The sequence below is a fragment of the Penaeus japonicus genome, unplaced genomic scaffold (genome assembly GCF_977035675.1).
Source record: "Penaeus japonicus unplaced genomic scaffold, GWHDUDI00000001_assembly GWHDUDI00000041, whole genome shotgun sequence".
Lineage (NCBI taxonomy): Eukaryota > Metazoa > Arthropoda > Malacostraca > Decapoda > Penaeidae > Penaeus > Penaeus japonicus.
The window spans coordinates 1,327,869-1,354,656 of record NW_028234443.1 but is presented as its reverse complement, the minus strand read 5'-3'; the positions used below and the strand labels follow the sequence as shown (position 1 = coordinate 1,354,656).

Here is a 26,788-nt window from a genome sequence, read left to right as displayed (position 1 = left end):
TGTTTCGTATTGTTTTGTTACGTTCAATGTGACACATTCGCCTTCGGTTTTGAGTGTGGAAACGGAGGAAGGATTTCCGTTTGTTATTCTAGGATGGGGGGAAATGTGTGGGAGTTTAGGAGACGTTGAGGAACGATGTGGTTTAGGGTCATATTTTATTGTCTTTCTTGTGGCTGGAACGTGAGGTTTGCTCCAGTCACGTGACGATGGAAGTGCTCGTCTGGTTCACTGATTGGTTGATTGGTCAGCGCCCCCAAGACTTAAAGGAATACCAGCTGTGGTTCGCGGTTCGCCTATTCGGATGCCAGACGACCTGAAGGCTCAACAGATGGCTCTACAGTTGCTATGGGTATAGCCCTTCCCATAGTGCTGTCATGGGTAGTCTTTCCTCTTGAACTGAAACAGAGATCATCTTTATTCTAGAACTACCATGGGTATTGCCTTTCCTCTAGAGTTGCCATGGTTTTTGCCCTTCGTCTAGACTTGTCATGAGTATTGCCTAACCACTCGAGCCGCCCATGGCAATTATTTTACCTTTAGAGCTGTCATTGGTATTGTCTAGACGTGCCGCATGCATTATCTTTCCTCTAGAGTTGCCATAAACACGGTCTTTCTTCTAGATGTGCCATAGATATGTTTCTCAAAGAGCTACCATGGTTATTGTCTGCTCTCTAGAGCTTTTATTGTTGCTACTTTTTAATTATTTGACGTAATGGTTATTTATTCGGATAATTAACAGACACCAGGTACTCGAATTAATGTTAAGTAGTCATAATTAAAAGTTTTTTTTTAGAGTAAGATCTTCACGGGAATTTATATCCCAGGGTGAGGAAACACTTAAATTTCTTCTATAAAAAATCTCTCAAACTTAAAACGTATATAATGTTACGTAGATGGAATTATTATTGATAGTACATTAGTTAAACAATATCCCTTATTGTCCCTGGTAAGGAACAGAGAAATCAACCAAGTGAACAATTTACTGATGTCATAAAAATCTATCTATCTGTCTGTCTGTTTGTCTATTCATCTTGATATTTATCTGTCTATACATAATATTTGAAACTTCTCTTGCCTTATACATCATATCTAATCAATATATTGGGAAGATTACATACGTACATAGATGCACATAAATATCCTTCAAAATGTGGAAAAATAAATGTAATACAATGAATTCGTTTCCATCAGCTTGATTTCATCGTTATTATTGCAAGACTGAATAAGTCTACAATATGGAAGAACGTAAACAAAAAAACACACGAATTTACAAATCCAGTACAAAATAGATTCGTATCCCCTTAAACCCTCGTATTCGTGACGACTCATAGGTGGCGTCCGAATCAACGACCCAATTGGTTATTCGACGAGGACTTTCCCGTCCTCCTCCTCCTTTTTCTCTCTTTCCCAGTCTGCAGCAACCGCGGCGAGTGCGAGCAGTATGATCCCGGCGAGCAAGACACTTCAGCCGACTTCTACGACCCTCTCCACCGTCCTAGATTAACGACAGAACGTAGTTTTCGTGACAGAATTATGAACATGGGACCACCACACGACTACCAGGAGGTGTCCGACGATGTGTCTGAAGTGTACTCCGAAGGGACCATCTCAAGATGTAACAGCGTCGAGAAAATGACTGTGACAGTTCTGGGGGACGGGTTGGTCGAGGAGAGGTTTCGCGTCGATAGAAGGAAACTGGAGGCTATGATACTAGGTGAGGAAATTTATGTGGTTGTGGTTGTGGTTGTGTGCGTCTGTGTGCGTCTGTGTGTGTGTTTGTGAGTGTGTTTTGTGTGTGGTTGTTTGTGTGGGTGTGGTTGTGTGTGGTTGTGGATGTGTGTGTGTTTGTGGTTGTGTGTGTGTGTCTCTGTGTGTGTGTCTGTGTGTGTCTGTGTGTGTCGGTTCCAGTATGTATGATTTATATTTGTGATGCTGTTTCATTATGTTAGGGGAGAAAAAGAGGTTTGGGAAACGAGATGGTGGAGGGTTGAATGGGTTAGAATTGTAATGGGAGTGTGATATGGTTGCATGTGATTGCATTAAGCACGTCTGAAGATAAACACAGGTGTAAAATAGGTTTATTGCACCCGTATGCATAAATAAACGCATACATAATCCACCGTATATCATCAAGCGAGTTTTAATTAATCAGCCTTCGATGCCGTTTTATTTTAATTAAGAGATTAGCGAGACAATATCTAAAAGGCTGCAGGTGTTAGCTTTGTATCTTAGCAACCCCACGTGCCAGTACACGGGTCTAGCTCAGAGTTACTTACACAGGACACTCACTCTGCAACTTGCAATTCTTAAGTGAGACACCGTTTCTCTCGGCAAAAGTTTAAACGTGAAAATTGCTCAAAAATCTATTACTTGTTGGGCGTTTAAGAAGAGAATAAGCTGTGGTGTGAAATTGTACAAAATTGTTACTATTGCCTACATTAACGTTTTCACAAATATAATTGAGGGAATTAATGGGTTTTCCGTACATATAAATACAAATGAATACATAAATATACAGCTTTATCTAAAACGCATTAGATATTGAGTTTTTTTCTAGTCTCGTATGTGTGTGTGTTTGTTTGTATATGTATATATGATTGTTTCCGAGTGTTGATATTGTCGTCCAGAATTTCTCGGAATTCTCTGGTGACACCTGGCAACTCCGTTTGTTTACACATGCCTACAGTAGAGTAAGAATTCATGAATGAATGTGAGAGATCTCGTAATTGATTCCTGTGTGTAATTACTGTATCGGATAAACATAAAATACAAAAAATAACGAGATTGCATGAAAAATATCTTGATTGGATAATGATAGTTGTTGGAATAACGAGGTTGGTAGTAGTAATATTGATAATGGCGGTAGTAATGATATTGATAGTAGTAATATTGATAATGGCGGTAGTAATATTGATAGTAGTTATATTGATCTTGGTAACGGTGATGATGATGATAAGCAATAATAATATTGGTAATGGTGGTTGCAATACTATTGATAATGGTGGTAGGGGCAGTGATATTGGTGGTGGTGGCAGGGGCAGTGATATTGGTAGTGGTGGTGGTGGTGGCAGAGGCAGTGATATTGGTAGTGGTGGTGGTGGCAGGGGCAGTGATATTGGTAGTGGTGGTGGTGGTGGTGGCAGGGGCAGTGATATTGGTAGTGGTGGTGGTGGTGGCAGGGGCAGTGATATTGGTAGTGGTGGTGGTGGCAGGGGCAGTGATATTGGTAGTGGTGGTGGTGGCAGGGGCAGTGATATTGGTAGTGGTGGTGGCAGGGGCAGTGATATTGGTAGTGGTGGTGTGATGTTGGTAGTGGTGGTGGTGGCAGGCAGTGATATTGGTAGTGGTGGTGGCAGGCAGTGATATCCAGTGATATTGGTAGTGGGTGTAGGTGGCAGTGGCAGAGGCAGTGATATTGGTAGTGGTGGTGGGCAGAGGCAGTGATATTGTGGTGGTGGCAGAGGCAGTGATATTGGTGGTGGTGGTGGTGGCAGAGGCAGTGATATTGGTGGTGGTGGTGGTGGCAGAGGCAGTGATATTGGTGGTGGTGGTGGTGGCAGAGGCAGTGATATTGGTGGTGGTGGTGGTGGCAGAGGCAGTGATATTGGTGGTGGTGGTGGTGGTGGCAGGGGCAGTGATATTGGTAGTGGTGGTGGTGGTGGCAGGGGCAGTGATATTGGTAGTGGTGGTGGTGGCAGAGGCAGTGATATTGGTAGTGGTGGTGGTGGCAGGGGCAGTGATATTGGTAGTGGTGGTGGTGGTGGTGGCAGGGGCAGTGATATTGGTAGTGGTGGTGGTGGTGGTGGTGGCAGTGATATTGGTAGTGGTGGTGGTGGCAGGGGCAGTGATATTGGTAGTGGTGGTGGTGGTGGCAGGGGCAGTGATATTGGTAGTGGTGGTGGTGGTGGCAGGGGCAGTGATATTGGTAGTGGTGGTGGTGGCAGGGGCAGTGATATTGGTAGTGGTGGTGGTGGCAGGGGCAGTGATATTGGTAGTGGTGGTGGTGGTGGTGGCAGGGGCAGTGATATTGGTAGTGGTGGTGGTGGTGGCAGGGGCAGTGATATTGGTAGTGGTGGTGGCAGAGGCAGTGATATTGGTAGTGGTGGTGGCAGGGGCAGTGATATTGGTAGTGGTGGTGGTGGTGGCAGGGGCAGTGATATTGGTAGTGGTGGTGGTGGTGGCAGGGGCAGTGATATTGGTAGTGGTGGTGGTGGTGGCAGGGGCAGTGATATTGGTAGTGGTGGTGGTGGCAGGGGCAGTGATATTGGTGGTGGTGGTGGTGGCAGAGGCAGTGATAGTGGTGGTGGTGGTGGTGGTGGTGGCAGGGGCAGTGATATTGGTAGTGGTGGTGGTGGTGGTGGCAGGGGCAGTGATATTGGTAGTGGTGGTGGTGGTGGTGGCAGGGGCAGTGATATTGGTAGTGGTGGTGGTGGTGGTGGCAGGGGCAGTGATATTGGTAGTGGTGGTGGTGGTGGCAGGGGCAGTGATATTGGTAGTGGTGGTGGTGGTGGCAGGGGCAGTGATATTGGTAGTGGTGGTGGTGGTGGTGGCAGGGGCAGTGATATTGGTAGTGGTGGTGGTGGTGGTGGCAGGGGCAGTGATATTGGTAGTGGTGGTGGTGGTGGTGGTGGTGGCAGAGGCAGTGGTATTGGTGGTGGTGGTGGTGGTGGTGGCAGGGGCAGTGATATTGGTGGTGGTGGTGGTGGTGGCAGGGGCAGTGATATTGGTAGTGGTGGTGGTGGTGGTGGTGGGTGAGGGGTATGGTGGTGGTGTGGTGGTGTGGTGGTGGCAGTGATTATATTGGTGGTGGGCAGGTAGGTGGTGTGGTGGGGTGGCAGTGATATTGGTAGTGGTGGTGGTGGTGGCAGGGGCAGTGATATTGGTAGTGTGGTGGTGCAGAGGCAGTGATTGGTAGTGGTGGGTGGTGGTGGCAGGGGTGATGTGGTGTGGTGGTGGTGGTGTGTGGTGAGTGGTGGTGATTGGCAGTGGTATTGTGGTGTGGTGGTGGTGGTGGGTGTGGTGGGCAGTTGGTGTGGTATGGAGTGTGGTGGTGGTGGTGGCAGGGCAGTGATATTGGTAGTGGTGGTGGTGTGGGGGCAGTGATATTGGTAGTGGTGGTGGTGGTGGCAGGGCAGTGATATTGGTAGTGGTGGTGGTGGTGCAGGGCAGTGATATTGGTAGGTGGTGTGGTGGTGGCAGGGGCAGTGATATTGGTAGTGGTGTGGTGGTGGTGGCAGGGCAGTGATATTGGTGGTGGTGGTGTGGTGGGGGCAGTGATATTGTAGTGTGGTGGTGGTGGCAGGGGGATATTGGTAGTGGTGTGGTGTGGGAGGGCAGTGATATTGGTAGTGGTGGTGGTGGCAGGGCAGTGGTATGGTGGTGTGGTGGGGTGATTGGTAGTGGTGGTGGTGGCAGAGGCAATGATATTGGTAGTGGTGGTGGTGGTGGCAGAGGCAATGATATTGGTAGTGGTGGTGGTGGCAGAGGCAATGATATTGGTAGTGGTGGTGGTGGTGGCAGAGGCAGTGATATTGGTAGTGGTGGTGGTGGCAGAGGCAGTGATATTGGTAGTGGTGGTGGTGGCAGAGGCAGTGATATTGGTAGTGGTGGTGGTGGCAGAGGCAGTGATATTGGTAGTGGTGGTGGTGGCAGAGGCAGTGATATTGGTAGTGGTGGTGGTGGCAGGGGCAGTGATATTGGTAGTGGTGGTGGTGGTGGTGGTGGCAGGGGCAGTGATATTGGTAGTGGTGGTGGTGGTGGCAGGGGCAGTGATATTGGTAGTGGTGGTGGTGGTGGTGGCAGGGGCAGTGATATTGGTAGTGGTGGTGGTGGTGGTGGTGGTGGCAGGGGCAGTGATATTGGTAGTGGTGGTGGTGGTGGTGGCAGGGGCAGTGATATTGGTAGTGGTGGTGGTGGTGGCAGGGGCAGTGATATTGGTAGTGGTGGTGGTGGTGGTGGCAGGGGCAGTGATATTGGTAGTGGTGGTGGTGGTGGCAGTGGCAGTGATATTGGTAGTGGTGGTGGTGGTGGCAGAGGCAGTGATATTGGTAGTGGTGGTGGTGGTGGTGGCAGTGGCAGTGATATTGGTAGTGGTGGTGGTGGTGGCAGTGGCAGTGATATTGGTAGTGGTGGTGGTGGTGGTGGCAGTGGCAGTGGCAGTGATATTGGTAGTGGTGGTGGTGGTGGCAGGGGCAGTGATATTGGTAGTGGTGGTGGTGGTGGTGGCAGTGATATTGGTGGTAGTAGTGGTGATGGTGGTGGTGGCAGTGATATTAATGACAATTATAATAACGATAGTACTAATTATGATAAGGGTAAAGATAATATGACACCGCTAATAAATTATGAATAAGCAATGGAAACGTTTAGTATTTTCAAATAAATTAAATAATTGTTTTAAACTACACCATATACGGTAAATATAATAGAATTTGTTTACTGTGATAATAAAATAATAAAACACCTGGAATACGTATAAATAACATTTTTCTTCCGTAAAATTCCAAAATGGGGGAAAAAAAAGATACATCTTCTCAAATAAAAGAAGTGTAATTAAAGCGAGTAAATTATCAATCAAGAGTTATATCGCAACAGGAAAATAGGTCAGAGCTTGAATATTTTACTCTGACATATTCACTCTGACATCTACGAGTTGTTGATTACAAGTTGCATTATTGAAGATCCCGCGACCTTGAGTTATTTGAAACGATCCGACGATGGAATGATTTTTTGTTCTCGTTCGTTGCAATATATGGGGTTTTTAGGATTTTATAGTTTTTTTAATTGTTTTTTTTTTATAGATTTTTTTGAATAGTTATTCATGGATATCTTTCACTAGGTTCAGTAGATGTTTAGTTTCATTTACGGGTATTTATTTCCATGACATCGGAACCACGCCCTGTTTTTGCTAGTTTGGGCGTAAAATGTCTTTGCTAGTTTTGGGCGTCAAATGTCTTTGCTAGTTTTGGGCGTCAAATGTCTTTGCTAGTTTTGGGCGGCAAATGTCTTTGCTAGTTTTGGGCGGCAAATGTCTTTGCTAGTTTTGGGCGGCAAATGTCTTTGCTAGTTTTGGGCGTAAAATGTTTTTGGTAGTTTTGGGCGTAAAATGTTTTTGCTAGTTTTGGGCGTAAAATGTTTTTGCTAGTTTGGGCGTAAAATGTTTTTGCTAGTTTGGGCGTAAAATGTTTTTGCTAGTTTGGGCGTAAAATGTTTTTGCTAGTTTGGACGTAAAATGTTTTTGCTAGTTTGGCCGTAAAATGTTTTTGCTAGTTTGGCCGTAAAATGTTTTTGCTAGTTTGGCCGTAAAATGTTTTTGCTAGTTTGGCCGTAAAATGTTTTTGCTAGTTTGGCCGTAAAATGTTTTTGCTAGTTTGGCCGTAAAATGTTTTTGCTAGTTTAGGCGTAAAATCGCGATATATTAATGTTTCCTTTAGGCTCCCTTCAGATCACTCATGTCATGTGCTTATTTTCTGCTCTTGCCAAATATATATAATTCATGTAATCTCGCCGATGCATTTGATTCTAATGAAGATTCAATTGAAACGCGCCAATTAATCGTGTTAAGTTATTTCTTTCTGGTACATAACATTATCGTAAAAAATTCTGTTAACACATTTTTTCTTCCGTGGCAATTATCGCACACTGAAAATGATTCATGCTATAAAATAATAAAGGAAAACGGGAACTGTCATTCATTATCATGATTATAATAATAATCATATATATGAATGACACACAATCCTTACGATTTATCAAAATAAAACAACCAGGGGAAAGTCCGTCTAGCCAGAATATACATAGAGGTTTGTTAGTGAAGTGAAGTAAATCATATTTATTGCTTTAGCTGCACGTACTGCTAGGCTAATTTATGTTCTTTTTTTTTATAAAAGACATTTCATACGAGAGTGGATTTGAATTCATTGGTCTATCGATTCCATGTATTGTTCAGTGTGTGCGATTCGTGGACCCGAGTCTGCAATATTACCGAAACTTCATTTGCAACAACTTCATGCGTTAGACTTTGTTGGCGTGCATGTATCAAGAATGATTTAATTGCAGATATCAAGTTGTCGATTTGTTATTGGTCTTTTATCAAACGTATTTATTCTATTCAGGTAAATTAATCAAATAGTAAACAACGGTAGCTTTTAAGATATGCTAAAGACTTGCATTTAATTAAACGTATTTATTCTATTTAGGCAAATTGATCAAATAGTAAACAACGGTAGCTTTTTTAAGATATGCTAAAGACTGTTACGTTTAATTTTTATTTCTCTCGGCTGTGTCTAGTAGTGCCAATAGACATATCATATTTTCCAACTTTTCAATCTACCGTTAGACTCGTACCACCACCCGTTTGCCACCACTCTGTTGCATGCCATTGTTGCTTCGGGTGCATTCGTGTAGTATGCCGTATGCCAAGATGATACATGGGTGGCATCCATACCCTAAAACGTTTTTTTATACATTTTTTTCTACGATTTTTTTTCTGTGGTAGAGCCAAGAACGTCACAGTATATCTATCGGTCGTATGTGACACTGCGTTTCGTTATGAAGCGATAAGCGTTATCAATTATCTGTTTAAATTGAACCATCCCGATAAAGAGGTGGTTTTGTGGGGCCGATCCGAGAGAATTGTTTTACGTTCGTGGTACAATTTTCAGTATTTTCGTGATTTTTATTTTATTTATTTATTTTATTTATTTTTAAGAAAAGTGATTTTTATTTATTTTTTAGAAATGCGTGTCAAATTATTATTATTTATTTTATCTAGGGTACATCCGGTCTGGAACTACGGTTGTGAGTGAGTGAGTGAATTTATTCATAGTTGCATTTGCTTAACCTCTGAGAACCACCCCACCACCTTATTATAAAACTTCGAACTTATTCCTAAATAGGATCTCCAGTTACACGTTTTCTCCTCTCGCAACTTGGCGGAAACTGCACAGGAAGTCTTAACCATATGACCCATGCCTTTAAATTAAGGAAAAAATCTAAGACCAGTGTCAACTTATCACACAACTCTGGTTCTTAAACTATCCCGGTTTGGTTACGTTGCAAATTGCAGTCCCTCGGGTTGTGGGGGCGTCTAGGCTGGTTTGAAAATGTTTAGGTTTTATGGAACTGCGTCAGAACTAAGGGATCTGGGAGAACAAGACGATGGGTCTGACTCTCCTAATTCTCTTGATGGTGGTCCTATCCCTATCCCTGGTCCTAGCCCTAGCCCTATCCTTATCCCTATCCCTATCCTTATCCTTATCCCTAGTACTATCCCTATCCCTGGCCCTAGTCCTATCCTTATCCCTATCCCTGGCCCTATCCCTATCCTTATCCCTAGCCCTATCCTTATCCCTAGCCCTAGTGCTATCCCTATCCCTGGCCCAATCCCTATCTTTATCCTTATCCCTAGTACTATCCCTACCCCTGGCCCTATCCCTGGCCTTAGCCCTATCCCTATCCCTATCCCAATCCCTATCCCTATCCCTATCCCTATCCCTGGCCAAAAGGGGGTATCCCGAGTCTTTGTAGCATGGGAACTTCCATCAACCACTTTGCTCTTCATGGGAAACTTTAGTGCTTTTGGTTAGTAAGGGAGGGAGGGAGAGGTTGGGGGGAGGGGGAGACGTAAGAGGAAAGAGAAGCTACCTCCTCAGCCTCTCCCTCCTCCGTTCCTCTTCCTCTTCTTCTTCCTTCTCCTAGTTTATCATATACCCTGAAAATGCTGTGGACAGATGGATAATAAAGCGAACAATATGGGGGAACGGACCGGTGTCATTGTTGTGGACGTGGCTTTGTCTTAAGATTTTGTTGATCCTCTTTCCCTCTCCCTCTTTGCCTCTCCCTACATATTTGTATATGTATTTTGCTGTTGATATAAACAAACAAACACACGTCATACCCATATATACAAGTGCAGTGTGCGTATGATCTCTCCACATACACTCACACACACACACACACACACACACACACACACACACACACACACACACACACACACACACACACACACACACACACACACACACACACACACACACACACACAAACAAACAAACACCCACACCCATACATACAATATTAATTTTCTTTTTTTCTCTTTCCAGGGAGCCCCTCTGACCCATGGGATACAGAAATAATGAAACTACCCATTGATATAGAAGGTAGAATTTTATCAGCTGACGACTTTTTTCAGAGGGTAAATATAATTTTACTTTGTGTATGTTTCTAGGAAATTTATATGGGATGAGTCTTATGTGTTGTATTCGTGTTTTTTTTTTTTTAATGCTGGAAGGTGTATATGTGTGTGTGTATAATCACTTATATATACATATATATACGTGTGTGTATACAGGTGCTTAAATACGTAAATATATACACGTATTCATGTATTTATGTATGCATATTCATGCATTTATATATACATGTACACACTTTCATCCTCTCCTCTCCTATCCTCTTTCTTCTACTTCTCTCCTCTCCTCTCCTTCTGTCCTCTTCTCTTCTCCGTCTCTCCTCTCCTCTCCTTCTGTCCTCTTCTCTTCTCCGTCTCTCCTCTCCTCTCCTTCTGTCCTCTTCTCTTCTCCGTCTCTCCTCTCCTCTCCTTCTGTCCTCTTCTCTTCTCCGTCTCTCTCGCCTCCTTCTGTCCTCTTCTCTTCTCCGTCTCTCCTCTCCTCTCCTTCTGTCCTCTTCTCTTCTCCGTCTCTCCTCTCCTCTCCTTCTGTCCTCTTCTCTTCTCCGTCTCTCCTCTCCTCTCCTTCTGTCCTCTTCTCTTCTCCGTCTCTCCTCTCCTCTCCTTCTGTCCTCTTCTCTCTGTCCACTCTTCTATCCCCTTCTCTCCTCCTTCTCTCCTCTCTGTCCACTCTTCTATCCCCTTCTCTCCTCTCTGTCCACTCTTCTATCCCCTTCTCTCCTCTCTGTCCACTCTTCTATCCCCTTCTCTCCTCTCTGTCCACTCTTCTATCCCCTTCTCTCCTCTCTGTCCACTCTTCTATCCCCTTCTCTCCTCTCTGTCCACTCTTCTATCCCCTTCTCTCCTCCTTCTCTCCTCTCTGTCCACTCTTCTATCCCCTTCTCTTCTCCTTCTCTCCTCTCTGTCCACTCTTCTATCCCCTTCTCTTCTCCTTCTCTCCTCTCTGTCCACTCTTCTATCCCCTTCTCTTCTCCTTCTCTCCTCTCTGTCCACTCTTCTATCCCCTTCTCTCCTCCTTCTCTCCTCTCTGTCCACTCTTCTATCCCCTTCTCTCCTCCTTCTCTCCTCTCTGTCCACTCTTCTATCCCCTTCTCTCCTCTCTCTGTCCACTCTTCTATCCCCTTCTCTTCTCCTTCTCTCCTCTCTGTCCACTCTTCGATCCCCTTCTCTCCTCTCTGTCCACTCTTCGATCCCCTTCTCTCCTCTCTGTCCACTCTTCGATCCCCTTCTCTCCTCTCTGTCCACTCTTCGATCCCCTTCTCTCCTCTCTGTCCACTCTTCGATCCCCTTCTCTCCTCTCTGTCCACTCTTCGATCCCCTTCTCTCCTCCTTCTCTCCTCTCTGTCCACTCTTCTATCCCCTTCTCTCCTCCTTCTCTCCTCTGTCCACTCTTCTCTCCCCTTCTCTCCTCCTTCTCTCCTCTGTCCACTCTTCTCTCCCCTTCTCTCCTCCTCCTCCTCTCCTCTCTCTGTCCCCTTCTCTCCTCCTCCTCCTCTCCTCTCTCTGTCCCCTTCTCTCCTCCTCCTCCTCTCCTCTCTCTGTCCCCTTCTCTCCTCCTCCTCCTCTCCTCTCTCTGTCCCCTTCTCTCCTCCTCCTCCTCTCCTCTCTCTGTCCCCTTCTCTCCTCCTCCTCCTCTCCTCTCTCTGTCCCCTTCTCTCCTCCTCCTCCTCTCCTCTCTCTGTCCCCTTCTCTCCTCCTCCTCCTCTCCTCTCTCTGTCCCCTTCTCTCCTCCTCCTCCTCTCCTCTCTCTGTCCACTCTTCTGTCCCCTTCTCTCCTCCTCCTCCTCTCTGTCCACTCTTCTGTCCCCTTCTCTCCTCCTTCTCTCCTCTCTGTCCACTCTTCTGTCCCCTTCTCTCCTCCTTCTCTCCTCTCTGTCCACTCTTCTGTCCCCTTCTCTCCTCCTTCTCTCCTCTCTGTCCACTCTTCTGTCCCCTTCTCTCCTCCTCCTCCTCTCCTCTCTCTCTGGTTTGCTCACCAGTTGTATGGTAGATGTATTGAATTTGTATTAAATTTATTACCTTGACTAGGGTATGTTTGCATCCCTACGCGTATACATCAAGTTACCAAGTCATATTATTCGATGATTTTTCGTTTTCCTTTCCTTTTTTTCAGTTTAGGGTTCAAATATAGGTTTCACGTTTGATTTTTGTTATGCTTTGATACTAATTAGGTAAATTTATATCCACAAGGTTTAGTTATAATTGGACATTTAGAATATTTGAGCCTGTAGTTAGTCATGTCATATTGAGCTATAGTGCTTATACGCCTTTTATTTTCCCTAGGCCTGTAGTCTTCTGTGTCTATTGCGAGTTCCTTATCATTTTTAATCACATATTGCATCGCCGGTTTATTCTACACTATTCAGTCCTTTTGTTCTGTAGTGTTTATTACTTTTCTGTGTTAGTGACTTTGAAATTAGAATTCATTTTAGATCTGGATTAGTTTTTTTTCTTCTTGCGCCTCTGGAATCTTAATCAGTTTGGTCACCACGTTTTCAATGTTGCACATGCAATCTTAAGATAATTTTGCCATGTAGCCTACAATACCTTACAACTTTCTATCAATCTTATCCTGAAGTTGACAGTGGCATATATGAGAAGTAACCCTTATATGGTTTATGTATTGTGTAATGTTCTTTTTTATATATTCGTCCTCTTCTCTTCCTCTTTCGTCCTCTTCTCTTCCTCTTTCGTCCTCTTCTCCTCTTCCTCTTTCGTCCTCTTCTCCTCCTCTTCCTCTTTCGTCCTCTTCTCCTCCTCTTCCTCTCTCGTCCTCTTCTCCTCCACCTCCTCTCTCGTCCTCTTCTCCTCCACCTCCTCTCTCGTCCTCTTCTCCTCCACCTCCTCTCTCGTCCTCTTCTCCTCCACCTCCTCTCTCGTCCTCTTCTCCTCCACCTCCTCTCTCGTCCTCTTCTCCTCCACCTCCTCTCTCGTCCTCTTCTCCTCCACCTCCTCTCTCGTCCTCTTCTCCTCCACCTCCTCTCTCGTCCTCTTCTCCTCCACCTCCTCTCTCGTCCTCTTCTCCTCCTCCTCCTCTCTCGTCCTCTTCTCCTCCTCCTCCTCTCTCGTCCTCTTCTCCTCCTCCTCCTCTCTCGTCCTCTTCTCCTCCACCTCCTCTCTCGTCCTCTTCTCCTCCACCTCCTCTCTCGTCCTCTTCTCCTCCTCCTCCTCTCTCGTCCTCTTCTCCTCCTCCTCCTCTCTCGTCCTCTTCTCCTCCTCTCTCGTCCTCTTCTCCTCCTCTCTCGTCCTCTTCTCCTCCTCTCTCGTCCTCTTCTCCTCCACCTCCTCTCTCGTCCTCTTCTCCTCCACCTCCTCTCTCGTCCTCTTCTCCTCCACCTCCTCTCTCGTCCTCTTCTCCTCCACCTCCTCTCTCGTCCTCTTCTCCTCCACCTCCTCTCTCGTCCTCTTCTCCTCCACCTCCTCTCTCGTCCTCTTCTCCTCCACCTCCTCTCTCGTCCTCTTCTCCTCCACCTCCTCTCTCGTCCTCTTCTCCTCCACCTCCTCTCTCCTCTTCTCCTCCACCTCCTCTCTCGTCCTCTTCTCCTCCACCTCCTCTCTCGTCCTCTTCTCCTCCACCTCCTCTCTCGTCCTCTTCTCCTCCACCTCCTCTCTCGTCCTCTTCTCCTCCTCCTCCTCTCTCGTCCTCTTCTTTTTATTGTGTAATATATCTTTTTTTTCTTTCGTTTTCAGATTATGGATGAGACAAAGACAGAAATTAAGTACCCTAAGTTCCTGAAAGTTGGTGCAAGAAACAAAAAAGGTAATGTTAGACATTTATGTTTATCTATATAGATCTGTTAATCTCAGTACGTATCTATATATCTTTCAGTCTCGATAGGTCTGTACGTATTGATATATCGGTGCATATTATTACATTACATATCGTGGCATTACATCAACTAAAAAAAAAAATATATATATATATCAGTACATGTTATATTACTTATGACATTACATCAACGTAAAGAAAAACAAAAATTGTGTGTGTGTGTGGTGTGTGTGTGTGTGTGGTGTGTGTGTGTGTGTGGTGTGTGTGTGTGTGTGTGGTGTGTGTGTGTGTGTGGTGTGTGTGTGTGTGTGGTGTGTGTGTGTGTGTGGTGTGTGTGTGTGTGTGGTGTGTGTGTGTGTGTGGTGTGTGTGTGTGTGGTGTGTGTGTGTGTGTGTGGTGTGTGTGTGTGTGTGTGGTGTGTGTGTGTGTGTGTGGTGTGTGTGTGTGTGTACGTATTGAATGATGTGTGTGTGTAATGTAAATATAACGTAAATATATAATTTAATTTTACTCCGAGCGGCACTTGTTGAAACCGAAAGGCGGTCGTAATATTTATACATAAAACCATGCACATAAGAAGCACAATAATTATGTTAGGGGAAATAACTGCATGAAACATTAGTCTGCCAGTAATTAAGGTTAGAAACGAAGGATTAAACAGGTCGTAGTGTGGAATAGAAGGAAATCTTGGTTTCAGACACGCGCCCGCACACTACACACTGTGCTATACACTACACTGCACTCACCATACTATACACACACACACACACACACACACACCACACCACACCACACCACTTACTACACTGCACCACACATTAAACGCAACACACCACACCAGACCACACCACCACACACTACACAGTACACCACCAACTACACCAAACACTACGCTAAATCACACACTATACACCACACCATCACACACTACACTAAAAACCACTCGCACTACACTACACGAAACAACAACACTCCCATTATATATAGACACACCACACCTCTCCCATTATATAAAGACACACACCACACCTCTCCCATTATATAAAGACACACACCACACCTCTCCCATTATATAAAGACACACACCACACCTCTCCCATTATATATAGACACACCACACCTCTCCCATTATATATAGACACACCACACCACTCCCATTATATATAGACACACCACACCACTCCCATTATATATAGACACACCACACCACTCCCATTATATATAGACACACCACACCGCTCCCATTATATATAGACACACCCCACACCGCTCCCATTATATATAGACACACCCCACACCGCTCCCATTATATATAGACACACACCACACCGCTCCCATTATATATAGACACACACCACACCTCTCCCATTATATATAGACACACACCACACCTCTCCCATTATATAAAGACACACACCACAAACCACACACAAAACAACCGCTCCCATTATATATAGACACACCACACCACTCTCAGTATATATATATATATATATATATATATATATATATATATATATATATATATATATATAACACAACACCACCCACTCCCATTATAATCAGTATAGACACACACCACACCTCTCCCATTATATAAAGACACACACCACACCTCTCCCATTATATAAGTCAGAAGACTCACTACACCACTCTTAACACCATACCCACGAGCATATATAGACACACTACACCACTCAACACACAATACCACTCAAAGTAGGCTGAACAGGGTTAGCTGCCCCATTATATATATCAACAGTAATATATATATATATATATATATATAAGGTCAAAAGTATATATATATAGAGACATATATATATATTATATATATATATATACACACACAATTCCACCACAGACTCAAACATACCACTCCCATTATATATATACAAGAATTATATATATATATATATAACAAATATATATATATATATATATATATATATATATATATGACACACAATACCACTCACAATACCACTCCCATTATATATAGACACACTGGACTACACCTTTTATCCTTCCAGACCCATTTCAAAGTAGTTGTTCGTCGTTTGGTGGTTTGTCTCTGCCTTCCTCGCGCCTTCAAGAGCGTGGGAAAGTAAGAAGAAAAACATTCTCACGGTTTTTAGTAGCATTGTTTGACAATTATTCCGTATCCTCCTTCGCTAAATCGTAAGTTAGTTTCACTGTGGATGAACTGTTGATGGTTGGGTTTTGATTTTTTTGGTTTTGTTTTGTGTGTGGGGGGTTATTTTTGAGTGAATTATTACGTGTCTTTTCGTTTTTTTGGTTGAGAAATTACTCTGAAACTCGACATATTTTTGTCATTATTGGCTGTGATGTCGTGGGAGGCGGTTGTCCAGCGCCCTGACCTTAATCCTCTGGTTGTTTCTGAGTCCTTCATTGATCTCGTTATGCATTTCGAGATGGTGCAGCACGTGGAACACCCCTCCTTCAAAGAGCGAGATCCTACGCGACGGGACTTTTTCGTGGTTGAGAATGGACATCCGTTTCCGCTGTGGACAGGTGGGTGGTTTTGATTAAGGATGTGATGTTTTTTTTTTTTTGTTTTTTTTTTGGGGGGGGGGTTGGTTTGGGTTTGAGGTTTGTTTGGATGTGTGTTTTTTGGGTTGGTTGGTGGTTTTGATTAAGGATGTGACGGTTTTTTGTTTGTTTTTTTGTTTGGATGTGTATTTTTTGGGTTGTTTGGTGGTTTAATTAAGGATGTGACGGTTTTTTTTTTTTTTTTGGTATTGAGGTTTGTTTGGATGTGTATTTTTTAGGTTGCTTGGTGGTTTAATTAAGGATGTGACGTTTTTTTTTTAGGTTTGGTTTTTAGTTTGTTTGGATGTATATTTTTTGGGTTGCTTGGTGGTTTAATTAAGGATGTGATGTTTTTTGTTTGTTTTTGGTTTTGTTGGGATTGGATTTTTGGTGTTTGTGTTTAATATAAGATTACGGTTTTTTTTTTTTTTTGGTATTGAGGTTTGTTTGGATGTATATTTTTTGGGTTGGTTGCTCTGTGGGTTGATGGATTTGTTTCTTGTGTTTGAAGGGTGGAATTTTGGTTTTCGAGGGAGTGGTGGAGTAATTGCTAGGTTGCGTGGAAAGGGATAGGTTTGTTTTTATTAATTTTGTTTAAATAGCGTTAGTTTTTTCTTTTTGTTTAAATAGCGTGTTTTTTCTTTTTGTTTAAATATAAATAACGTGTTTCTTTTCTTTTGTTTTTTTTACTCGACTTTTGAGTTTGTGGAAGCATTTTGAGGTAGGAAGCGTATTATAGACCTACACAAATTGCTATATTATGAAACGAGGAACCAGTCGTATATATTGAATTATTGCAATAGGTAACTTTCATTTTTCTTTTAGTGATAGGCCTAGCTGGAAGAAAGCAATTTATAACTGACATTTTTATACAAGGTTTTCACTTTTAATAATAGCTGACGTAAAATAAGTATTACTATACGTTTGCGTAGTATTTCCAAAGAGCCTGTATAATTTTTTTTTTAGTATAAGTAGAAAGAGTTTTATAGTTGCTCTTTACGTATATAGGAAATCACACACACACACACACACACACACATATATGTACACACACACATATACACACACACACATATATATACACACACACACACATACATAGAAAAAATATGAGAATAAATAATTCACAAAACAAGATGTATCTTTGTGTCGACATGTCTTATAGATGGAGATACAAAGGAAAGTTCAATATATATTAGTCATAAATATACCCAAAAAAAAGGTTTGTCGAATAGAATGATCTATGGAAATGTAAATAATAATAATAATAATAATAATAATAATAATAATTAGCGGGAAGACCATATCGAGGCAGAAAAGGAAAACTTGAATTTGGTTTTATTTAATGTGATTTTATTAGCGAAGATTAGACAGAAGCGAAAGGTAATAAATGTAGGTCAAAGGAAGTCTAATAAAGGACAGGCACATTGAAATGGATAACCAGCGAATGTGGATATATGGATAAGTTTATCTTGCTCAAACATTAGTATACACGCACGCATACACGCACGCATACACGCACGCATACACGCACGCATACACGCACGCATACACGCACGCATACACGCACGCATACACGCACGCATACACGCACGCATACACGCACGCATACACGCACGCATACACGCACGCATACACGCACGCATACACGCACGCATACACGCACGCTTATACGCACGCATACTCGCACGCATACACGCACGCATACACGCACGCACACACGCACGCATACACGCACGCATACACGCACGCATACACGCACGCATACACGCACGCATACACGCACGCATACACGCACGCATACTCGCAAGCATACATGCAAGCATACACGCAAGCATACACGCACGCATACACGCACGCATACACGCACGCATACACGCACGCATACACGCACGCATACACGCACGCATACACGCACGCATACACGCACGCATACACGCACGCATACACGTACGCATATACGCACGCATACTCGCACGCATACTCGCACGCATACACGCACGCATACACGCACGCATACACGTACGCTTATACGCACGCATACACGCACGCATGCACGCATAAACGCACGCACGTACGCATACACGCACGCATGCACGCATAAATACACGCACGCATACACGCACGCATACACGCACGCATACACGCACGCATACACGCACGCATACACGCACGCATACACGCACGCATACACGCACGCATACACGCACGCATACACGCACGCATACACGCACGCACACATGCACGCATACACGCACGCATACACGCACGCACACATGCACGCACACATGCACGCATACACGCACGCACGCATACAAGCACGGATACACGCACGCACACATGCACGCATAAATGCACGCACACATGCACGCATACACACACGCACGCACGCATACACGCACGCATACACGCACGCATACACGCACGCATACACGCACGCATACACGCACGCATACACGCACGCATACACGCACGCATACACGCACGCATGCACGCACGCATATACGCACGCATACACACACGCATGCACGCACGGATACACGCACGCATACACGCACGCATACACGCACGCACACACGCACGCACACACGCACGCACACATGACCGCGCATACACGCACACGCATACACATACGCATACACGTACTCATATTCGCACGCATACTCGCACACATACTCGCACACATACACGCACGCATACACGCACGCATACACGCACGCATACACGCACGCATACACGCACGCATACACGCACGCATACACGCACGCATACACGCATGCACACACGCACGCACACACGCACGCACATACGCACGCACACATGCCCGCGCATACACGCACGCATACACGCACGCATACACGTACGCTTATACGTACGCATACTCGCACGCATATTCGCACGCATACTCGCACGCACACACGCACGCACATACGCACGCACACATGCCCGCGCATACACGCACGCATACACGCACGCATACACGTACGCTTACACGCACGCATACACGCAAGCATACATGCAAGCATACACGCAAGCATACATGCAAGCATACACGCAAGCATACACGCACGCATATTCGCACGCATACTCGCACGCATACACGCACGCATACACGCACGCATACACGCACGCTTACACGCACGCATACACGCACGCATACACGCACGCATATACGTACGCATACTCGCACGCATACACGCACGCATACACGCACGCATACACGCACGCATACACGCACGCATACACGCACGCATACACGCACGCATACACGCACGCATACACACACACACACACCACCACCACACACACACCACACACACAACAACACAACCATACACACAAACGACCCCGTGTTAAATGATAGCTATTTACAACCAAAAACCATTTACAAATTCAAATTTTTAATTTAGATATGCGTCTGTATTTATCTCCATGTATACACAAGACAACTACATAAACACAGACACGTGAACGCGCACGTGTGTGTCTGCGTGAGCGTATCGAAAGTGGCACCATAAAGTTATTATGAAAGCGGTAAGATAACCCTTATCTTGACAAGTCCCGTGACAGGCCCGAACTTTAGAGATCAACCTTTGCTAAAGTTATTTACGTTATTAAAGTTATTAAAGTTATTATTGTTGTTAAAGTTACGTAATAGTAATTGGGTCAGTGTGTCTTTTAATTGTATGTAAATAAACACGAATAAATGATGTAATTAAGAGAGAATGGAATTATGTAGTTTTGTTATTCTCGTTTTCTGTTGATGGATGTAATTTGTGGTAATGAAGGGTGTTGATATTACCTAAGTGGGTTTATTTTTGTAAAAATTAAATTTTTAATTAAATCTTTATTCTACATTATTTTATAGGGCCGGAAAAAATTCTATTTAGGGGGCTTAAATAATTGTCTTCTCGTCTAAAAATAGTTTTTTTTTTAAGCGAATTTACATATCTTCTCTCGTTTTAATTTAAAAAATTTGGTTTTTTTTTTTTAACGAATTTTTCAGTAAGGGTCCACCGCCCCCCGCCCCCCTTTTGGGGCTTGATAAAAACCCTGAGACTCGAACGCGCGTTCTCCTAAGGCCAATCCCGTGGGGAAAGGAATTTAGGGGGGGGGAGGGGGAGGGGAAGGGGGGAGGAAGGGGTAAGGGGAAAAGGGGGGGGAAATGAAGGGGGGTGGGGGTGAGGTGGGGGGGGGAGGAGGGGGAGGGGGGGGGGAGGAGGGGGAGGAGGAGAGGAGGGGGGAGGGGGAGGGGGGGGGAGGGGGAGGAGGAGGGGAAGGGGGAAGGAGGGGAGGGGGGAAAAGGAGGGGAAGGGGAGGGAGGGGAGGAGGGGGGGGAGAAATGGAAATGGGTTTGGGGGGTGGGGTTTGGAAAGCAAGACAAAACAGAGGGGAGATATTGAAGAGGGGGGGGGGGCGCGGAGTTATGTTTAAGCTTACTGAGGTGAGTGGATTCGGAGGGGGGGAAGGGGGAAGGGGGAGAGGAAGGGGTGAGGGGGGGCTTGCAAGTTGCGGCACTGGTATCGTGACTCACAACCACAGTTTGTAGTGTACTGTGAGGGTGTTAGTGGGTGTGTGTGTGTTGGCTCTCTCTGTCTCTCACTCTGTCTCTCATTCTCTCTCTCTTTCCCTCCTAATTTATCCGAGTCTCGGGAAAACAGTGAATACCTTTGGATAAATATTTACGTGTGGGAACTATACGTTATTATGTATATTTTATTTTTTACTTTTGAGATGAAAAATTAAGTATTTATATAATATATGCAAGATGTATATCTGTGTACGTATGCAAATGCATAAGGATGCAATTTCTATCTGTGTATTTATGTAAGTGTTAATTGTGTAATGCATATGTGTAAGTGTATGTATATGTATATTATATATGTGTATATATTTTTTTCAAAATATAATTAGATATGTATGTCTGATTATGCATTCTAAATATATTTGTATACTATGTATGTCTATGTATCCATGTATATGTATATGTGCATTTATATGTATATGTATATATATGTGCATATATAAATAAATATATATATATATGTATATAATATATTTATTCAGTGGATATTTACAATGTATATTGAAAATATATAGATATATATATATATATATATATATATATATATATATATATATATATATATATATATATATATATATATATATATATATATATATATATATATATATATATATATATATATATATATATATATATATATATATATATATATATATATATATATATATATATATATATATATATATATATATATATATATATATATATATATATATATATATATATATATATATATATATATATATATATATATATATATATATATATATATATATATATATATATATATATATATATATATATATATATATATATATATATATATATATATATATATATATATATATATATATATATATATATATATATATATATATATATATATATATATATATATATATATATATATATATATATATATATATATATATATATATATATATATATATATATATATATATATATATATATATATATATATATATATATATATATATATATATATATATATATATATATATATATATATATATATATATATATATATATATATATATATATATATATATATATATATATATATATATATATATATATATATATATATATATATATATATATATATATATATATATATATATATATATATATATATATATATATATATATATATATATATATATATATATATATATATATATATATATATATATATATATATATATATATAAATATATATATATATATATATATATATATATATATATATATATATATTATATATGATATACATATATTTTGTATATGACGTACATGATATATTGTACAAAGTATATTATATAATATATAACATTTATATGACTGACTGGTTACTATTCATCATAAATATACACAACAGTGACCTATTCAAAACATCGGTCTATGAACTTGAAAAAAAAATTCCTTCGAAACAAATCGCCCATTAGAAATAACTTGAAAGTCTTAACAATTTGACGAAAAAAAACACGGGCGCGCGAAGACACACACCCTTCTCCCCTCCCCCTCCTCACCCACCCCCGGAAAAAAATTATCAAAGGTAGAACGAACCACACAAAAGCAGCAATCCCTCAAGCATTGCTGAAGCATCATAAACAGCATCATAAAAATCTAAATCTAAATCAGCATCAGCCATCAAAATCAGCATTAAAATCAGCATCAGCAGCCATCAAACTCAGCAGAATCGAAATCAGCTGCAGCATCAGCAGCCATCAAACTCAGCATTAAAATCAGCATCAGCCATCAAAATCAGCATTAAAATCAGCATCAGCAGCCATCAAACTCAGCAGAATCGAAATCAGCTGCAGCATCAGCAGCCATCAAACTCAGCATTAAAATCAGCATCAGCCATCAAAATCAGCATCAAAATCAATCAAAATAGCCATCAAACGCAGCATCCTAATCAGCATCAGCAGGAGGAGGAGGAGGAGGAGGAGGACCAAGGAAGTTCCACGGCTGTTGCAGGCGAGGTCAAGGAACATAAGGGAAGCCTTGTGACGCCTTTGTGAGGGCCATTGTGCCTCTATCGCCCCGCGCCTTCCATAAACAACTGCCCTTCGCTGACACAGGAGGTGGAGGGGGGGGGGGGGGGGGAGGAGGGAGGGCTAGGAGGGTGGGGGGAGGTGTGGAGGGGTGGGAGGGTTAGGAGGGAGGGTGAGGAGGAGGTGGATGGGGGGGAGGGTGGGATGGGTGGGTTGGGAGGGTGGATTGGAGGGTGGGAGGGTGGTGAGAAGGGTGGAGGGTTAGGAGGGGGTGGAGGGTTAGGAGGGGGTGGAGGGAGGGAGGGAGGGTTAGGAGGGTGGAGGGAGGAGGAGGAGGAGGAGGAGGGGGGATGGAGGGTGGTGGGTGGGAGATGGAGGTGAGGGAGGGAGGGATGGATGGAGGATGGAGGTGTGGAGGGGGTGGATGGAGGGAAGGGGAAAGGGTGGAGGGAGGATGAGGGAGGGAGGGAGGAGGGGGTAGGGTGGGTTAGGAGGGAGGGAGGGAGGGTGGAGGGTTAGGATGGAGGGAGGGGAAAGCTTTGCAGTTATCGTTCGTTTTGGATTGAAGGGGGGTGGAGGATGGGCTTTCCTTCCTTATTCTCTTTTGCTACTTCCCTTTTCCTCCCTCCCTCACTCCTTACTCTCCTTCCCTCTTTCCCCCCTCCCTTTCCCCCCTCCCTTTCCCCCTCTCTCCCTTTCCACTCCATTTCCCCTCCATTTCCCCTCTCTCTCTTTTCCCTCTTTCCCCTCCCCTTTTTCCTTTTCTATTTAGAACGTGGATTTACCTGAAAAAAAGACTGAAATGTATACTATAAGATGTATTTCATGATATATAATATGATTTAGAATATATATTATATATGATATATATGATATATATAAAATGAATTATATATATGATATACATATATTTTATATATGACGTACATGATATATTATACAAAGTATACAATATAATATATAACATTTATATGACTGACTGAGTGAATATTATACGCAATTAATACCATGTACATGTACTAATAACTTCACTAAGCAAGAAATTTAAAAAACGCGATTTTACATAAATATTTTCCATTAGAATTGCATGGTGCATGTGTGCCAGACAAGTGCTTGCTCGCCACAGACCCCTCCCTCCCACAAGGCAGATACCCTCCCCATGTCAACAGACACAGATGCCCCTCCCCCACACCCCCCCCCCTTCCCCTCTCCCCCCTCCCCCTCTCCCCCCCTCTTTCCCTCCCCCCTCCCCCCTTCTCCCCCTCTCCTCTTTCCCTCCTCCCTCCCTCTCCCTCCCTCCCCCTTCCCTCCCTTTCCCTCCTCCTCCTCCCCTCTCTCCCTCTCTCTCCCTCTCTCCCTCTCTCCCTCTCTCTCCCTCTCTCTCTTCTCTCTCCTCTCTATTTTCTCTCTCTCTTGCCCTCTCTTTTCTCTTCTCCTCTTCCTCCCTCTCTTTTCTCTCTCTCTCCCTCTCATCCCCCTTTTCCCTCCCTCCCTCTCCCCCTTTCTCCCTCTCCCTCCCTCCCTCTCCCCCTTTCTCCCTCTCCCTCCCTCCCTCTTTCTGTGTTTATTTTTTGCGTATATACACTATACACACATTCATATCGACTAAATAGACATGACACTGTTCAGCGACCAAAATACCCCACACGGGAGAACAAAATCCTTTGTTTTATCCATACAGAGAGCATTCCATTCCCGAGAGAGAGGGGATAGCGTAGATAACAGCCTTTATCAGCAAAGATAAGGCTTGGATGTATCCCCTGATAAGATAGTGTCCTTTTCGACGCTTAATTTAGTCGTACCCTGGTTCAGTCGAGAGTGTGTGTGGTGTGGCTTGGGTTGACTCGCTCGGTGGTTCCGTGATGTGTGGCGGGTGGGTGGAAAATTTTGTGTATTTTTTGGGTTGAAGGATTGTGTTATTATTATTATAATTATTATTATTATTATATATTTTTATTGGGGGGTGGGTACTTGTTTTTCTTTTGTGATATGTGATGTATGATTATTTTTATACGATTTTGTGTAGCAGCTGTGTGTTTTTGTTATTTTTTTATGAAGTGTTCGGTGTCTGTCCAGTGTTATAAAGAAGGGTTAGTGAATTGGATAATATGAAAGCTTAATCAAACAAATGATTCTTTAAAAGGAAAAACAACTGAAACTCATATAAGATCACAATGATGATGGGAACTTTTTGCGAAGATAATCTCGTTAAAATAACACAAAAACCCGCAAAATGTCCCTGTGAGCCAAGAAGTGTCGAAAATTAATTGAAAATGGACGGGATTTTGACTCTTAGCGCAGGGGACTCATATCCACTGGCTAATGTGGATTGACACGGTATTCACCTAGCAAAGGATATTTAGTTGAAAGTGGAATGCACGATGGATATCTTGGCTGGCGATGTGGAGATAGTTCTTCCACCTGACGAAGAAGGTGGGTATGTTTTGTTTTTTATCATATATCTTTTTTTTTTATCATATTAGTATTATTATATGTATATTATTTTCTTATATTGTCATATATATTTTTTTATCATATATATATTTTTTTTATCATATATATATATATTTTTTTTTTATCATATATATATATATTTTTTTTTTATCATATATATATATATATTTTTTTTTTTATCATATATATGTTTTTTTTCATATATTTTTTTTATTATATATATTTAATTTTTGTTTATCATATTTATATATATATATATATATATATATATATATATATATATATATATATATTTTAAATCCTATTTTATTTTAGAGGAAGTGTTGTGATCTACAGAAAATTGTGATGCTTATGATCAAAATCTTGCAGTGTTGTGTTATGCAAATGTGAATCTCATTGAGTGAGTTTTACAAAATAAAACTAAATATTTTTTTTGTGATAATGACACACTATCATTTAAGGAGAGACTATCAGATAATGATGCACTGAAATTGTAATATTTATTGTACTGGGAGATTACTGAAAGATAAGACATGTATATACGTTTTTTTTTGTTGTTGTTTTTTTTCCATAAAATTTTCTGGTCATGTTTTAATAATTGTTCTAAGGAGAAATGGAGGATGTACAGCTTGCTTGGTTTTTGTTTTTGCTGTCGGGCCAAGCTTTAAGGTGAAGAAAACATGGCATTATAATACAATTGATATGAATGTAAGAAGTTAATAGAATTATGATTTTAATCTTATTTCAGAAACTTTAAATTGTGTGTTTCAGGTTTTGCTTTTGAGTGGGGAAATGTGTAGCATGTGAGGAGTTATATACACAATTGTATTTAACTATGTATGTATGTATGTGTGTATGTATGTATGTATATATATATATGAATGTATATATGTATATTAGTTGATTAATTGGTATACATTGCTGTATAAATGTATATACCTATAAATATATATAGATGTGTCTCAGTGTGCTAATGAATATATACAAAGTATATGTGCCACCTAATAAACATTAACATGGATATGTGTGTCTGTGTAAATGAATATATATACATAGTATATGTGCCGCCTAATACAGTCTTCATTTATTATAAATGAAGCCAAACCTTACAGCAGATGACAAATTTTATTGCCTAAGACAAGATTAAAAGCATGTTTTGAAAAGATTTTTTCAACTGTATATCCATATGTGATTTTGAATATAAATGCATAGGT

At 42.2% G+C, this 26,788-nt stretch overlaps 1 protein-coding gene across 1 annotated transcript; it reads left to right on the top strand.

Moving 5' to 3' along the window:
* The first annotated feature begins 301 nt into the window (after positions 1 to 301).
* LOC122254068 (uncharacterized) lies at positions 302 to 13,984 on the top strand. Its single transcript, XM_086534315.1, has 5 exons — positions 302 to 349; positions 794 to 825; positions 1,332 to 1,714; positions 10,107 to 10,198; positions 13,883 to 13,984. Exons 1-5 carry the CDS (start codon positions 302 to 304, stop codon positions 13,982 to 13,984), a joined length of 657 nt encoding a protein of 218 aa, XP_086390441.1.
* The last annotated feature ends 12,804 nt before the right edge of the window (positions 13,985 to 26,788 follow it).

Bases quoted from the DNA above. Each gene is read 5' to 3' on its own strand.
- LOC122254068 (XM_086534315.1), top strand. From the start codon at position 302: ATGCCAGACGACCTGAAGGCTCAACAGATGGCTCTACAGTTGCTATGG. The intron at 350-793 runs GTATAGCCCTTC...GTTTTTTTTTAG, and splicing joins TGGCTCTACAGTTGCTATGG to AGTAAGATCTTCACGGGAAT. The intron at 10,199-13,882 runs GTAAATATAATT...TTTCGTTTTCAG, and splicing joins CTGACGACTTTTTTCAGAGG to ATTATGGATGAGACAAAGAC.